The sequence below is a fragment of the Salvelinus namaycush genome, chromosome 2, assembly GCF_016432855.1.
Source record: "Salvelinus namaycush isolate Seneca chromosome 2, SaNama_1.0, whole genome shotgun sequence".
Classification (NCBI taxonomy): domain Eukaryota; kingdom Metazoa; phylum Chordata; class Actinopteri; order Salmoniformes; family Salmonidae; genus Salvelinus; species Salvelinus namaycush.
In genome coordinates, this window is record NC_052308.1 from 5,469,947 (window position 1) to 5,485,782 (window position 15,836).

The following is a 15,836-nucleotide window of genomic DNA, read 5'->3' on the forward strand; positions in this document are numbered from 1 at the left end:
TGTAAATAATAATAAACTTAACAATGCTATTTTTAATCTTGACTTTGTATAAATGTATTTGTGTTCACTTTAGATTGAAACAAATTCTGTAAACTATCTTTCCCTTGAAGAACTTTTAGTATCATATTGACACTTTGGCAGAGAATAATTGTAATATTGAACTGTAGTTTTTATTAAAAGGGAGTTGATTTTATGTAAGAGATTCAATTGTTTTATAACATGTTTGACAAGTTCTCACTCTCTGTAGAAGAGTGTAGTTGAAGCATGTTGTTTATTCAGATGATATCTCAACAGAGTCAGGTACAGTACAGTCCATCGTAGGCAATGACAAACAACACAGTAGATTTAAAAGTAGTGTGTGGTATTTTAGTCTCAGTCACAATGATAATAAGTTACAAGCAACTGAGCATGAAACATTTAAGGTACACAGGCATATTTACAAGCATCCCTCCGGGACTTCAGGCCCCTCCCCAACGCACACCGCTACATGTCCATACATCGTCTTTCTGGTTGACGATGCGTCCCGATTCTTCACCCTTCTCCCAAAGTGTGCACTAGCATACTTCCCATCATTGGATTGGTGTAAGCATTAGCTGGAGGGAGTTTCCACCATTGTTAAATCCACAACAGGAAGTGTGCAAAGTGTATACTTCAGGAAAAGGGTAGATATATCAGCATTGTTTTTTTTTGTTTTTGTGCAGTAATTTTGTAGACACGTCTTTTCTCTGACATGGCTATTCCACTTTTTGAACCCTCAAAATTGGACATTCAATGAAATGACTTAGTATATAACTAGTGTGGCTGAAGAGGTGGAAAGGATCCAGATAAATATTATTCATTGAGAAAGAGCTTTGAAGGGAATAATATGTGACACACACATACTATATAGATAGATATATATAGATAGTGGGTGTAATGCATTGCATTTGATAACAAATTAAAAACTTCAATGTGAGAGATGTGGAAGAAGGGGAGGGGGAAAAAATCAAGAAAAATGTGCCCATTTTTGAGTAGTAAGCTTTTTTTGTCATGTTTTTTTCTGTTTTATACTTTCAAATCAAACATTCCACTTCGCGGGGAAAAAAATAAGACTGAGGTGGAAGAAGAGATAGAGAAGACCCTCCACTCCCTCAATTTGTCCAACTGTCCTGACAGACATTTTTTTTTAAAGAAACAAGATTTATTTGTTGAGAGTCTTCATTCTCTGGTCCAGAGCTGCAAAGTTCTCCTCTACAGACATGAGATTCTCCTTCATGGTTGTCTGAACCTGGGAGAAAATAAGAAGGGAGAGGGAAGTACATTTAAATTGTAACTTCTAAATCCACCCATTACTTTTGGACTCAATAATCCATACCTTCTGGAAATTCTAGAGTCATTGTTAAGTGTAAAACCTAAGTCATGACTGCCATTGTGCTGAGAATGTCAATGTTGTCATGTGTAATAAATTCAACAAAATGTGTTTATACTAATTTCGTTAACTGTAATTGCGTTAGTTATTTTCCAACTTTCCCCTCCATCTTGTGCTAACATCAGTTCTCTTTTTAGTCTTGGTCTTTTTCTAAGAGATTGTCAGTTGGATAGGCTCTCTGCAAGGTTTTGTATGTATCTTACCTATCATAAGAACATCCTTTTCTGACTCAAAGATTGCTCTGATATCCAGAAGGGAGTGATATTGTTTCCTGTAGAAAACGTTTCATTTTCTTCCATATTGTTAGTGTTCTGAACTATCATGGTGGATAAAGTACCCAATTATCATACTTGAGTAAAAATAAAGATACCTAAATAGAAAATGACTCAAAAGTGAGTCACCCAGTAAAATACTACTTGAGTAAAAGTCTAAAAGTATTTGATTTTAAATATACACTGAACAAAAATATAAAATGTAAAAGTGTAAAGTGTTTCATGAGCTGAAATAAAAGTGAATTAAACATGATCATTACACAGGTGCACCTTGTGCTGGGGACAATAAAAGGCCACTGAAATGTGCAGTTTGGTCACACAACACAATGCCACAAATGTCTCAAGTTGAGGGAGCATGCAATTGGAGTGCTGACTACAGGAATGTCCACCAGAGCTGTTGCCAGAGAATTGAATGTTAATTTCTCTTTCATAAGCCGCCTCAAGTTGTTTTAGAGAATTTGACAGTATGTCCAACCAGCCTCACAACCACAGACCACGTGTATGGCATCGTGTGGGTGAGCGGTTTGCTGATGTCAACAGTGCCCCATGGTGGCGGTGGGGTTATGGTATGGGCAGGCATAAGCAACAGACAACGAACACAATCGCATTTCATTGATGGCAATTTGAATTTAAAAAAATACCGTAACAAGATCCTGAGGCCCACAGTGAGGGACATTTTTTTTTTAAGGTACATGTGACCAACAGATGCAAGTCTGTATTCTCAGTCATGTGAAATCCATAGATTAGGGCCTAATGAATTTATTTCAATAGACTGATTTCCTCATATGAACTGTAACTCAGTCAAATCAAGGAAATTGTTGCATGTTGTGTTTCTATTTTTGTTCAGTATAAGTTTAAATTCCTTATATTAAGCAAACCAAAGGGCACAATTTTAGTCGGATTTTACTTACAGGTAGCCAGGGGCACACTCAGACATCATTTACAAAACGAAGCATTTGTGTTTAGTGAGTCTGCCAGATCAGAGGCAGTAGACGACCAGGGATGTTCTCTTGATAAGTGTGTGAATTGGACCATTTTCCTGTTCTGCTAAGCTTTCAAAATGTAACGAGTACTTTTGTGTGTCAGGGAAAATGGGAATAAAAAGTACATGCTTTTCTTTAGGAAAATATGCAGAGTAAAAGTAGTCCAAAATATAAATAGTCACGTACAGATAGTAAAAATACTTAAGTAGTTTTTTGGGGTAAGGTACTTTAAAAAGTGACATATCAGTCCAGCAGCAGTCCAACCTACTTTACCTGTGAGAGCAGTGTGAGACGTGTCAGTGTGTCTACTACCTGTGAGAGCAGTGTGAGAGACGTGTCAGTGTGTCTACTACCTGTGAGAGCAGTGTGAGACGTGTCAGTGTGTCTACTACCTGTGAGAGCAGTGTGAGACGTGTCAGTGTGTCTACTACCTGTGAGAGCAGTGTGAGAGACGTGTCAGTGTGTCTACTACCTGTGAGAGCAGTGTGAGACGTGTCAGTGTGTCTACTACCTGTGAGAGCAGTGTGAGACGTGTCAGTGTGTCTACTACCTGTGAGAGCAGTGTGAGACGTGTCAGTGTGTCTACTACCTGTGAGAGCAGTGTGAGACGTGTCAGTGTGTCTACTACCTGTGAGAGCAGTGTGAGACGTGTCAGTGTGTCTACTACCTGTGAGAGCAGTGTGAGAGACGTGTCAGTGTGTCTACTACCTGTGAGAGCAGTGTGAGAGACGTGTCAGTGTGTCTACTACCTGTGAGAGCAGTGTGAGACGTGTCAGTGTGTCTACTACCTGTGAGAGCAGTGTGAGAGACGTGTCAGTGTGTCTACTACCTGTGAGAGCAGTGTGAGAGACGTGTCAGTGTGTCTACTACCTGTGAGAGCAGTGTGAGACGTGTCAGTGTGTCTACTACCTGTGAGAGCAGTGTGAGACGTGTCAGTGTGTCTACTACCTGTGAGAGCAGTGTGAGACGTGTCAGTGTGTCTACTACCTGTGAGAGCAGTGTGAGACGTGTCAGTGTGTCTACTACCTGTGAGAGCAGTGTGAGACGTGTCAGTGTGTCTACTACCTGTGAGAGCAGTGTGAGACGTGTCAGTGTGTCTACTACCTGTGAGAGCAGTGTGAGACGTGTCAGTGTGTCTACTACCTGTGAGAGCAGTGTGAGACGTGTCAGTGTGTCTACTACCTGTGAGAGCAGTGTGAGACGTGTCAGTGTGTCTACTACCTGTGAGAGCAGTGTGAGACGTGTCAGTGTGTCTACTACCTGTGAGAGCAGTGTGAGACGTGTCAGTGTGTCTACTACCTGTGAGAGCAGTGTGAGACGTGTCAGTGTGTCTACTACCTGTGAGAGCAGTGTGAGACGTGTCAGTGTGTCTACTACCTGTGAGAGCAGTGTGAGACGTGTCAGTGTGTCTACTACCTGTGAGAGCAGTGTGAGACGTGTCAGTGTGTCTACTACCTGTGAGAGCAGTGTGAGACGTGTCAGTGTGTCTACTACCTGTGAGAGCAGTGTGAGACGTGTCAGTGTGTCTACTACCTGTGAGAGCAGTGTGAGACGTGTCAGTGTGTCTACTACCTGTGAGAGCAGTGTGAGACGTGTCAGTGTGTCTACTACCTGTGAGAGCAGTGTGAGACGTGTCAGTGTGTCTACTACCTGTGAGAGCAGTGTGAGACGTGTCAGTGTGTCTACTACCTGTGAGAGCAGTGTGAGACGTGTCAGTGTGTCTACTACCTGTGAGAGCAGTGTGAGAGACGTGTCAGTGTGTCTACTACCTGTGAGAGCAGTGTGAGACGTGTCAGTGTGTCTACTACCTGTGAGAGCAGTGTGAGAGACGTGTCAGTGTGTCTACTACCTGTGAGAGCAGTGTGAGAGACGTGTCAGTGTGTCTACTACCTGTGAGAGCAGTGTGAGACGTGTCAGTGTGTCTACTACCTGTGAGAGCAGTGTGAGACGTGTCAGTGTGTCTACTACCTGTGAGAGCAGTGTGAGACGTGTCAGTGTGTCTACTACCTGTGAGAGCAGTGTGAGACGTGTCAGTGTGTCTACTACCTGTGAGAGCAGTGTGAGACGTGTCAGTGTGTCTACTACCTGTGAGAGCAGTGTGAGAGACGTGTCAGTGTGTCTACTACCTGTGAGAGCAGTGTGAGAGACGTGTCAGTGTGTCTACTACCTGTGAGAGCAGTGTGAGACGTGTCAGTGTGTCTACTACCTGTGAGAGCAGTGTGAGACGTGTCAGTGTGTCTACTACCTGTGAGAGCAGTGTGAGACGTGTCAGTGTGTCTACTACCTGTGAGAGCAGTGTGAGACGTGTCAGTGTGTCTACTACCTGTGAGAGCAGTGTGAGACGTGTCAGTGTGTCTACTACCTGTGAGAGCAGTGTGAGACGTGTCAGTGTGTCTACTACCTGTGAGAGCAGTGTGAGACGTGTCAGTGTGTCTACTACCTGTGAGAGCAGTGTGAGACGTGTCAGTGTGTCTACTACCTGTGAGAGCAGTGTCCCGTTGTCTTTCAGAGAGTTGTTGATCATCTGCTGGGTGGTGTCCAGGTGGGTCAGCAGCTGACCAAACTGCATGGCTACACACACACACACACACACACACACACACACGAGACACAGAGAGAGACAGAGACAGAGAGACAGAGTCAGACCACCCACATGGCTACAGAGAGAGAGAGAAAATCAGACAACCAACATTTTCAAAGCATATCAGAGTTGTGGACATTACTTGTTCCTTTTAAATTCGTTTTTATATCTGCCACACCTGCAGTTAAATGTGCGTATTTTTCTTTCTTTCTAATTTTAACGTATGTTTCTGAGCCAGGTCTGAAAGCCAGGTGATTGACAGGTTAGTATGTTTCTGAGCCAGGTCTGAAAGCCAGGTGATTGACAGGTTAGTATGTTTGAGCCAGGTCTGAAAGCCAGGTGATTGACAGGTTAGTATGTTTCTGAGCCAGGTCTGAAAGCCAGGTGATTGACAGGTTAGTATGTTTCTGAGCCAGGTCTGAAAGCCAGGTGATTGACAGGTTAGTATGTTTCTGAGCCAGGTCTGGTGATTGACAGGTGATTACCTTGTTCATGCAACTCCTTGACAGCCATGAGCCTCTGCACCACCTGGGGCAGAGAGGTTGCCATGGCATCCCACTTCTGCACCACGTCGTACAGCTGAGACACCTGAGACAGACAGACAACACGTTGTGGCTGAAAATAACACACACCCAATAATGATAAAGTTGTGGGTAAACAGACAGCAGAATTCGAGGAATGAGATGCTGAAAAATGCAGTCTGAGTAATTCTGAAGGTTGGTGGTAGATTGTCCAGGTTACATCTACAGGAGACGACTAGTGTTGGTGGTAGATTGTCCAGGTTACATCTACAGGAGACGACTAGTGTTGGTGGTAGATTGTCCAGGTTACATCTACAGGAGACGACTAGTGTTGGTGGTAGATTGTCCAGGTTACATCTACAGGAGACGACTAGTGTTGGTGGTAGATTGTCCAGGTTACATCTACAGGAGACGACTAGTGTTGGTGGTAGATTGTCCAGGTTACATCTACAGGAGACGACTAGTGTTGGTGGTAGATTGTCCAGGTTACATCTACAGGAGACGACTAGTGTTGGTGGTAGATTGTCCAGGTTACATCTACAGGAGATGACTAGTGTTGGTGGTGGTAGATTGTCCAGGTTACATCTACAGGAGACGACTAGTGTTGGTGGTAGATTGTCCAGGTTACACCTACAGGAGACGACTAGTGTTGGTGGTAGATTGTCCAGGTTACACCTACAGGAGACGACTAGTGTTGGTGGTAGATTGTCCAGGTTACACCTACAGGAGACGACTAGTGTTGGTGGTAGATTGTCCAGGTTACATCTACAGGAGACGACTAGTGTTGGTGGTAGATTGTCCAGGTTACACCTACAGGAGACGACTAGTGTTGGTGGTAGATTGTCCAGGTTACATCTACAGGAGACGACTAGTGTTGGTGGTAGATTGTCCAGGTTACATCTACAGGAGACGACTAGTGTTGGTGGTAGATTGTCCAGGTTACACCTACAGGAGACGACTAGTGTTGGTGGTAGATTGTCCAGGTTACATCTACAGGAGACGACTAGTGTTGGTGGTAGATTGTCCAGGTTACATCTACAGGAGACGACTAGTGTTGGTGGTAGATTGTCCAGGTTACATCTACAGGAGACGACTAGTGTTGGTGGTGGTAGATTGTCCAGGTTACATCTACAGGAGACGACTAGTGTTGGTGGTAGATTGTCCAGGTTACATCTACAGGAGACGACTAGTGTTGGTGGTAGATTGTCCAGGTTACACCTACAGGAGACGACTAGTGTTGGTGGTAGATTGTCCAGGTTACATCTACAGGAGACGACTAGTGTTGGTGGTAGATTGTCCAGGTTACACCTACAGGAGACGACTAGTGTTGGTGGTAGATTGTCCAGGTTACATCTACAGGAGACGACTAGTGTTGGTGGTAGATTGTCCAGGTTACATCTACAGGAGACGACTAGTGTTGGTGGTAGATTGTCCAGGTTACACCTACAGGAGACGACTAGTGTTGGTGGTAGATTGTCCAGGTTACACCTACAGGAGACGACTAGTGTTGGTGGTAGATTGTCCAGGTTACACCTACAGGAGACGACTAGTGTTGGTGGTAGATTGTCCAGGTTACATCTACAGGAGACGACTAGTGTTGGTGGTAGATTGTCCAGGTTACATCTACAGGAGACGACTAGTGTTGGTGGTAGATTGTCCAGGTTACATCTACAGGAGACGACTAGTGTTGGTGGTAGATTGTCCAGGTTACATCTACAGGAGACGACTAGTGTTGGTGGTAGATTGTCCAGGTTACACCTACAGGAGACGACTAGTGTTGGTGGTAGATTGTCCAGGTTACACCTACAGGAGACGACTAGTGTTGGTGGTAGATTGTCCAGGTTACACCTACAGGAGACGACTAGTGTTGGTGGTAGATTGTCCAGGTTACATCTACAGGAGACGACTAGTGTTGGTGGTAGATTGTCCAGGTTACATCTACAGGAGACGACTAGTGTTGGTGGTAGATTGTCCAGGTTACATCTACAGGAGACGACTAGTGTTGGTGGTAGATTGTCCAGGTTACATCTACAGGAGACGACTAGTGTTGGTGGTAGATTGTCCAGGTTACATCTACAGGAGACGACTAGTGTTGGTGGTAGATTGTCCAGGTTACATCTACAGGAGACGACTAGTGTTGGGCCAAGTGGTTCTCCTGGTGGTTAGGGAAACCTTCTGGCCATAGGGATAACCTAATTACTGTGTGAAATAAGATGTCATAAAAACTCTTACATTTACTTCTAAACCTCAACATAAAAAGCTGGACTAACCTTATTCTGTGTGCCAGCATCTTCAATGGTTGCCTTGTGCTTGGCAATCTCATTCATCTTTCCAAGGACGCTCTACACCGAGAAAAACAAACGTCACACGATAACCGGGTTCACTTTTTGCAGTATAACAAGCACAAAAATACCAGCCCATCTGTCCTTGGGTGTTCAATTCAATACAATTCAAGGCGCTTTACTGGCATGGGAAACACATGTTAACATTGCCAAAGCAAGTGAAGTAGATAATATAGAAAAGTGAAATAGACAAGTGTTCTCTGCAGAGTAGATGGCACATTGATGTCTGCTAGACTGATACAAGGTCCGTTTTGCATACCCTCCCCCTTATCATTATGATTCTGCTGATCCTCAATATTACCTGCAGCCTGGCTTCCACCTGGTCCAGAGTGGCTGAGTCCAGCGCACTGACCCTCGCCTGCAGCAGCTCCATGGTGTCCTGGAGGACAGAGACCGAGAGAGAGAGAGAGCGCTCAGTCACAGGGCTAACAGTGATTGATGATCAGGGCAGGGTTACTGTACTTTCTGACATTGTGGATCATGCAAAAAAACTAAAATGTTTTATGAACAAATTGGATTGATTGAGTTCAGTTGGCACAATAAAAAATAAAAAAAGTATCCCGTTTTTTTTTACCTACTGAACTGGACCAAGGTGGTAGACAGAAGAGACTCACCATGAGACTGCCTCCCTGCACCCCAGCACTCAGAGGTCCCGGTTTGTCTGATCCAGAACCCACAGCAGTCTCCAGCTCTGCAAGGCGCTTCTCCAACTCTGCCATCTAACACAGAGACAAACGATGGAGAGGTTTAGGCGTGAATGAATGAAAACTGGGTAAACAAGTGACACAGAATTGACCAAGGACTGACTCAAATTTGCATGTGCAAATGCAGACACACGTTGTTGCCGACCACACACACAAACTGTGCTGTTGGGGACTCCTAACCACACAGTCCCATTGCCCTGGGCTCCATACCTTGGCAGCGTCTGTGAACTTCTCCTGCTCTGGCCGGCTGTGTAGCTCATACAACACCACACCATCAGGACCTTTAGCTGCTGGGGCCTTCCCCTCCCCTGTACTGCCCCTACTGGCCCTCACTGCCTCCAGCTGGGTTAACAGACGTCTGCAGGAGACAGAGAGAGAAAGGGAGGAAGGAGAGAGGGGAAAGAATAAAGGCACATAAGGGTTAGAATGGTAAGTCTTTATTAAAAAGGAGACAAGACGGGGGTTTTAACAAGAGACAGACGGGGGTTTTAACAAGAGACAGACGGGGGTTTTAACAAGAGACAGACGGGGGTTTTAACACGAGACAGACGGGGGTTTTAACACGAGACAGACGGGGGTTTTAACACGAGACAGACGGGGGTTTTAACACGAGACAGACGGGGGTTTTAACACGAGACAGACGGGGGTTTTAACACGAGACAGACGGGGGTTTTAACACGAGACAGACGGGGGTTTTAACACGAGACAGACGGGGGTTTTAACACGAGACAGACGGGGGTTTTAACACGAGACAGACGGGGGTTTTAACACGAGACAGACGGGGGTTTTAACACGAGACAGACGGGGGTTTTAACACGAGACAGACGGGGGTTTTAACACGAGACAGACGGGGGTTTTAACACAGAGACAGACGGGGGTTTTAACACAGAGACAGACGGGGGTTTTAACACAGAGACAGACGGGGGTTTTAACACAGAGACAGACGGGGGTTTTAACACAGAGACAGACGGGGGTTTTAACACAGAGACAGACGGGGGTTTTAACAAAGAGACAGACGGGGGTTTTAACAAAGAGACAGACGGGGGTTTTAACAAAGAGACAGACGGGGGTTTTAATAAAGAGACAGACGGGGGTTTTAACAAAGAGACAGACGGGGGTTTTAACAAAGAGACAGACGGGGGTTTTAACACGAGACAGACGGGGGTTTTAACACGAGACAGACGGGGGTTTTAACACGAGACAGACGGGGGTTTTAACACGAGACAGACGGGGGTTTTAACACGAGACAGACGGGGGTTTTAACACGAGACAGACGGGGGTTTTAACACGAGACAGACGGGGGTTTTAACACGAGACAGACGGGGGTTTTAACACGAGACAGACGGGGGTTTTAACACGAGACAGACGGGGGTTTTAACACGAGACAGACGGGGGTTTTAACACGAGACAGACGGGGGTTTTAACACGAGACAGACGGGGGTTTTAACACAGAGACAGACGGGGGTTTTAACACAGAGACAGACGGGGGTTTTAACACAGAGACAGACGGGGGTTTTAATAAAGAGACAGACGGGGGTTTTAATAAAGAGACAGACGGGGGTTTTAATAAAGAGACAGACGGGGGTTTTAATAAAGAGACAGACGGGGGTTTTAATAAAGAGACAGACGGGGGTTTTAACAAGAGACAGACGGGGGTTTTAAAAAAGAGACAGACGGGGGTTTTAACAAGAGACAGACGGGGGTTTTAACAAGAGACAGACGGGGGTTTTAACAAGAGACAGACGGGGGTTTTAATAAAGAGGCAGACGGGGGTTTTAATAAAGAGGCAGACGGGGGTTTTAATAAAGAGGCAGACGGGGGTTTTAATAAAGAGACAGACGGGGGTTTTAACAAGAGACAGACGGGGGTTTTAACAAGAGACAGACGGGGGTTTTAACAAGAGACAGACGGGGGTTTTAACAAGAGACAGACGGGGGTTTTAACAAGAGACAGACGGGGGTTTTAACAAGAGACAGACGGGGGTTTTAACAAGAGACAGACGGGGGTTTTAACAAGAGACAGACGGGGGTTTTAACAAGAGACAGACGGGGGTTTTAACAAGAGACAGACGGGGGTTTTAACAAGAGACAGACGGGGGTTTTAACAAGAGACAGACGGGGTTTTAACAAGAGACAGACGGGGTTTTTAACAAGAGACAGACGGGGTTTTTTATAAGAGACAGACGGGGGTTTTAACAAGAGACAGACGGGGGTTTTAACAAGAGACAGACGGGGGTTTTAACAAAGAGACAGACGGGGGTTTTAACACGAGACAGACGGGGGTTTTAACACGAGACAGACGGGGGTTTTAACACGAGACAGACGGGGGTTTTAACACGAGACAGACGGGGGTTTTAACACGAGACAGACGGGGGTTTTAACACGAGACAGACGGGGGTTTTAACAAGAGACAGACGGGGGTTTTAACACGAGACAGACGGGGGTTTTAACACGAGACAGACGGGGGTTTTAACACGAGACAGACGGGGGTTTTAACACGAGACAGACGGGGGTTTTAATAAGAGACAGACGGGGGTTTTAATAAGAGACAGACGGGGGTTTTAATAAGAGACAGACGGGGGTTTTAATAAAGAGACAGACGGGGGTTTTAATAAAGAGACAGACGGGGGTTTTAATAAAGAGACAGACGGGGGTTTTAATAAAGAGACAGACGGGGGTTTTAATAAGAGACAGACGGGGGTTTTAATAAGAGACAGACGGGGGTTTTAATAAGAGACAGACGGGGGTTTTAATAAGAGACAGACGGGGGTTTTAAGAGAGAGGCGACTGCTAAGACTAATATCGTCAACCTTTCTGAGTCAGCCAGGTTAATGTCAAAATCAAATCCGTTTGAGAGAATTTAGCAGTATGTCCAACCGTCCTCAAAACAGCATTGCGTCGTGTGGGCGAGCGGTTTACTGGATGTCGACGTTGTGAACAGAATGCCCCATGGTGCCGTGGGGCGTTGTGAACAGAATGCCCCATGGTGCCGTGGGGCGTTGTGAACAGAATGCCCCATGGTGCCGTGGGGCGTTGTGAACAGAATGCCCCATGGTGCCGTGGGGCGTTGTGAACAGAATGCCCCATGGTGCCGTGGGGTTATGAGATACCGTGACTAGATCCTGAGGCCCACTGTCTTGCCATTCATCTGCCTCCAGCCACCATGTCACAAGGATCTGTACACAATTCCTGGAAGCTGGAAACGTCCCAGTTCTTCCATGGCCTGCATACTCTCCAGACATGTCACCCACTAAGCATGTTTGGGATGCTCTGGATCGACGGGTACGACAGCATGTTCCAGTTTCCGCCAATATCCAGCAACTTCGCACAACCATTGAAGAGGAGTGGGACAAAATTCCACAATCAACAGCCTGATCAACTCTATATGAAGGAGATGTGTTGTGCTGCATGAGGCAAATGGTCACACCAGATACTGACTGGTTCTGATCCTACCTTTTCTTTAAGGTACATGTGACCAACAGATGCATATCTGTATTCCCAGTCATGTGAAATCCATTTTAAATGTATTTCAATTGACTGATTTCCTTATTATGAACTGTAACTCAGTAGAATCTTTGAAATTGTTGCATGTTGCGTTTATATTTTAGGTCAGTACATTTAGCAGTCTTATGGCTTGGGGGGGGGGGGGGTCGAAGATGTTTAGGGTCCTGTTGCATCGGTACGCTTGCCATGCAGTAGCAGAGAGAACAGTCTATGACTAGGGTGGCTGGAGTCTTTGACAACTTTTAGGGCCTTCCTCTGACACCGCCTGGTATAGAGGTCCTGGATGATAAGAAGGTTGGACCCAGTGATATACTGGGCCGTACGCACTACCCTCTGTAGCGCCTTGCGGTTGGATGCTGAGCAGTTGCCATACCAGGCGGTGATGCAGCCAGTCAAGATGCTCTCGATGGTGCAGCTGTAGAACTTTGAGGATCTGAGCACCCATGCCAAATCTTTTTATTCTCCTGGGAGAAGAGGTGTGAGACGTTGAGGCGTTGTCGTGCCCTCTTCACAACTGTGTTGGTGTGTGTGGACCATGATAGATCCTTAGTGACGTGGACTCCAAAGAACTTGAAGCTCTTGACCCGCTCCACTACAGCCCCGTTGATGTGAATTGGGGCGTGCTCGGCCCTCCATTTCCTGTAGACCACAATCAGTGCCTTTGTCTTGTTCACGTTAAGGGAGAGGTTGTTGTTCTGGCGCCACACTGACAGGTCACTGACCTCCTCCCTGTAGACGGTCTCATCGTCGTTGGTGATCAGGCCTACCACCGTCGTTTTGTTCGCAAACTTAATGATGGTGGGGCCTCTGTTGAGGATCAGCGTGGCGGATGTGTTGTTGCCTACCCTCACCACCTGGGGGTGCCTCATCAGGAAGTCCAGGATCCAGTTGCAGAGGGAAGTGTTCAGTCCCAGGGTCCTTAGCGTAGTGATGAGCTTTGAGGGCACTTATGGTGTTGAACATTGAGCTGTAGTCAATGAACAGTGGTCTCACATAGGTGTTCCTCTTGTTGTCCAGGTGGGAAAGGGTAGTGTGGAGTGCATTAGAGATTGAGTCACTTGCGGATGTGTTGGGGCAGTATGTGAATTGGAGTGGGTCCAGGGTGTTTGGGAGGATGGTGTTGATGTGAGACATCACCAGCCTTTCAATGTTTTTCATGGCTACAGATGAGTGCTACGGAGCGATACTCATTTAGACAGGTTACCTTGGTGTTCTTGAGCACAGGGACTGAGTGTGTGTGTGTGTCCCCCTCCCTTTCCCCTACCCTCTCTCCCCCCTCTCCCTCTCTTACTTGGCCAGAGCTCCATCTGGATCAGCTAGGTTAATATGTGCCTGTGGTCCCAGCAGTGAGTCCAGGTGGGCAGAGACCAGCTGCTGTTTGAGCTGGGCAGCCTGCTGAGCTAGGACTACAGGGGTCAGACGCTCCTCTGAACTGCTGTCCCTTGTGGTCGCCTGAGGGGAGAGGAGCATAGACAGATGTGATCAGCACACTACCAGGGAAATGACAACCACTGGAGGTGGGTAGAGGTCAATGGGGTATAAAGATGGGTGGTTTGGGGGGGTGGGTAGAGGTCAATGGGGTATAAAGATGGGTGGTTTGGGGGGATGGGTAGAGGTCAATGGGGTATAAAGATGGGTGGTTTGGGGGGGTGGGTAGAGGTCAATGGGGTATAAAGATGGGTGGTTTGGGGGGGTGGGTAGAGGTCAATGGGGTATAAAGATGGGTGGTTTGGGGGGGTGGGTAGAGGTCAATGGGGTATAAAGATGGGTGGTTTGGGGGGGGTGGGTAGAGGTCAATGGGGTATAAAGATGGGTGGTTTGGGGGGGTGGGTAGAGGTCAATGGGGTATAAAGATGGGTGGTTTGGGGGGGAGGGTAGAGGTCAATGGGGTATAAAGATGGGTGGTTTGGGGGGGAGGGTAGAGGTCAATGGGGTATAAAGATGGGTGGTTTGGGGGTGGGTAGAGGTCAATGGGGTATAAAGATGGGTGGTTTGGGGGTGGGTGGAGGTCAATGGGGTATAAAGATGGGTGGTTTGGGGGTGGGTAGAGGTCAATGGGGTATAAAGATGGGTGGTTTGGGGGGGTGGGTAGAGGTCGATGGGGTATAAAGATGGGTGGTTTGGGGGGGTGGGTAGAAGTCGATGGGGTATAAAGATGGGTGGTTTGGGGGGGTGGGTAGAGGTCAATGGGGTATAAAGATGGGTGGTTTGGGGGGGTGGGTAGAGGTCAATGGGGTATAAAGATGGGTGGTTTGGGGGGGTGGGTAGAGGTCAATGGGGTATAAAGATGGGTGGTTTGGGGGGGTGGGTAGAGGTCAATGGGGTATAAAGATGGGTGGTTTGGGGGTGGGTAGAGGTTGATGGGGTATAAAGATGGGTGGTTTGGGGGGGTGGGTAGAGGTCGATGGGGTATAAAGATGGGTGGTTTGGGGGTGGGTAGAGGTTGATGGGGTATAAAGATGGGCCCCAGGAATCCGAGATTAATCAGGAAGATTCAGGGGGGAAAAACATTCTGAAGGCAGCTTCAACTTAGACGCCCTATTGTAGCCATATGTACAGGTCCGTAGAGGCTAGGGTGTAGGGGCCTAACGTTAGGGCCAGGGGGCTAACGTTAGGGCGTAAGGGCCAGGGGGCTAACGTTAGGGCGTAAGGGCCAGGGGGCTAACGTTAGGGCGTAAGGGCCAGGGGGCTAACGTAAGGGCCAGGGGGCTAACGTAAGGGCCAGGGGGCTAACGTAAGGGCCAGGGGGCTAACGTAAGGGCCAGGGGGCTAACGTAAGGGCCAGGGGGCTAGGGCGTAAGGGCTAGGGGGCTAACGCTAGGGCGTACGGGCTAGGGGGCTAACGCTAGGGCGTACGGGCTAGGGGGCTAACGCTAGGGCGTACGGGCTAGAGGGCTAACGCTAGGGCGTACGGGCTAGGGGGCTAACGCTAGGGCGTACGGGCTAGGGGGCTAACGCTAGGGCGTACGGGCTAGGGGGCTAACGCTAGGGCGTACGGGCTAGGGGGCTAACGCTAGGGCGTACGGGCTAGGGGGCTAACGCTAGGGCGTACGGGCTAGGGGGCTAACGCTAGGGTATAAGGGCTAGGGGGCTAACGTTAGGGTGTAAGGGCTAGGGGGCTAACGTTAGGGCTTTGGGAGTATTTGTCTGACATGGGTGGTCCTGGGTGTAGGGGTTATTTGGCACAGTGTCTGACCTGGGTGGTCTAGGGTGTAGGGGTTATACATGGGTGGTCTAGGGTGTATGGGTTATACATGGGTGGTCTAGGGTGTAGGGGTTATTTGGCACAGTCTGTCTGACCCGGGTGGTTTAGGGCGTAGGGGTTATACCTGGGTGGTGTAGGGGTTATACCTGGGTGGTGTAGGGGTTATACCTGGGTGGTTTAGGGGTTTTACCTGGATGGTGTAGGGGTTTTACCTGGATGGTCTCCACCTCCTGACTGAGCTCCTGGATCTCATTAACCAGCCGCTGGTACTTCTGCTGGGGGGTTTCCTTCACCCCACAGCCCTCCGCCAACTAGTC

The 15,836-nt window shown here is 47.6% G+C and overlaps 1 protein-coding gene across 2 annotated transcripts in view; it reads right to left on the reverse strand.

The window, feature by feature from the left end:
• Window positions 1–244: 244 nt before the first annotated feature.
• The window catches only part of LOC120058220 (dynactin subunit 2), a 30,279-nt gene continuing 14,687 nt past the window's right edge, over window positions 245–15,836 (reverse strand). For both annotated transcript variants that reach the window (XM_039006728.1, XM_039006718.1), the window contains 9 exons: window positions 15,732–15,830; window positions 13,606–13,766; window positions 9,022–9,169; window positions 8,722–8,826; window positions 8,409–8,486; window positions 8,036–8,107; window positions 5,730–5,832; window positions 5,143–5,234; window positions 245–1,267 (listed from right to left, as the gene is read on the reverse strand). In XM_039006728.1, the coding sequence (XP_038862656.1) occupies window positions 1,181–1,267; window positions 5,143–5,234; window positions 5,730–5,832; window positions 8,036–8,107; window positions 8,409–8,486; window positions 8,722–8,826; window positions 9,022–9,169; window positions 13,606–13,766; window positions 15,732–15,830 (945 nt within the window). In that variant the 3' untranslated portion in view covers window positions 245–1,180. The remainder of the gene's footprint in view (window positions 1,268–5,142; window positions 5,235–5,729; window positions 5,833–8,035; window positions 8,108–8,408; window positions 8,487–8,721; window positions 8,827–9,021; window positions 9,170–13,605; window positions 13,767–15,731; window positions 15,831–15,836) is intronic.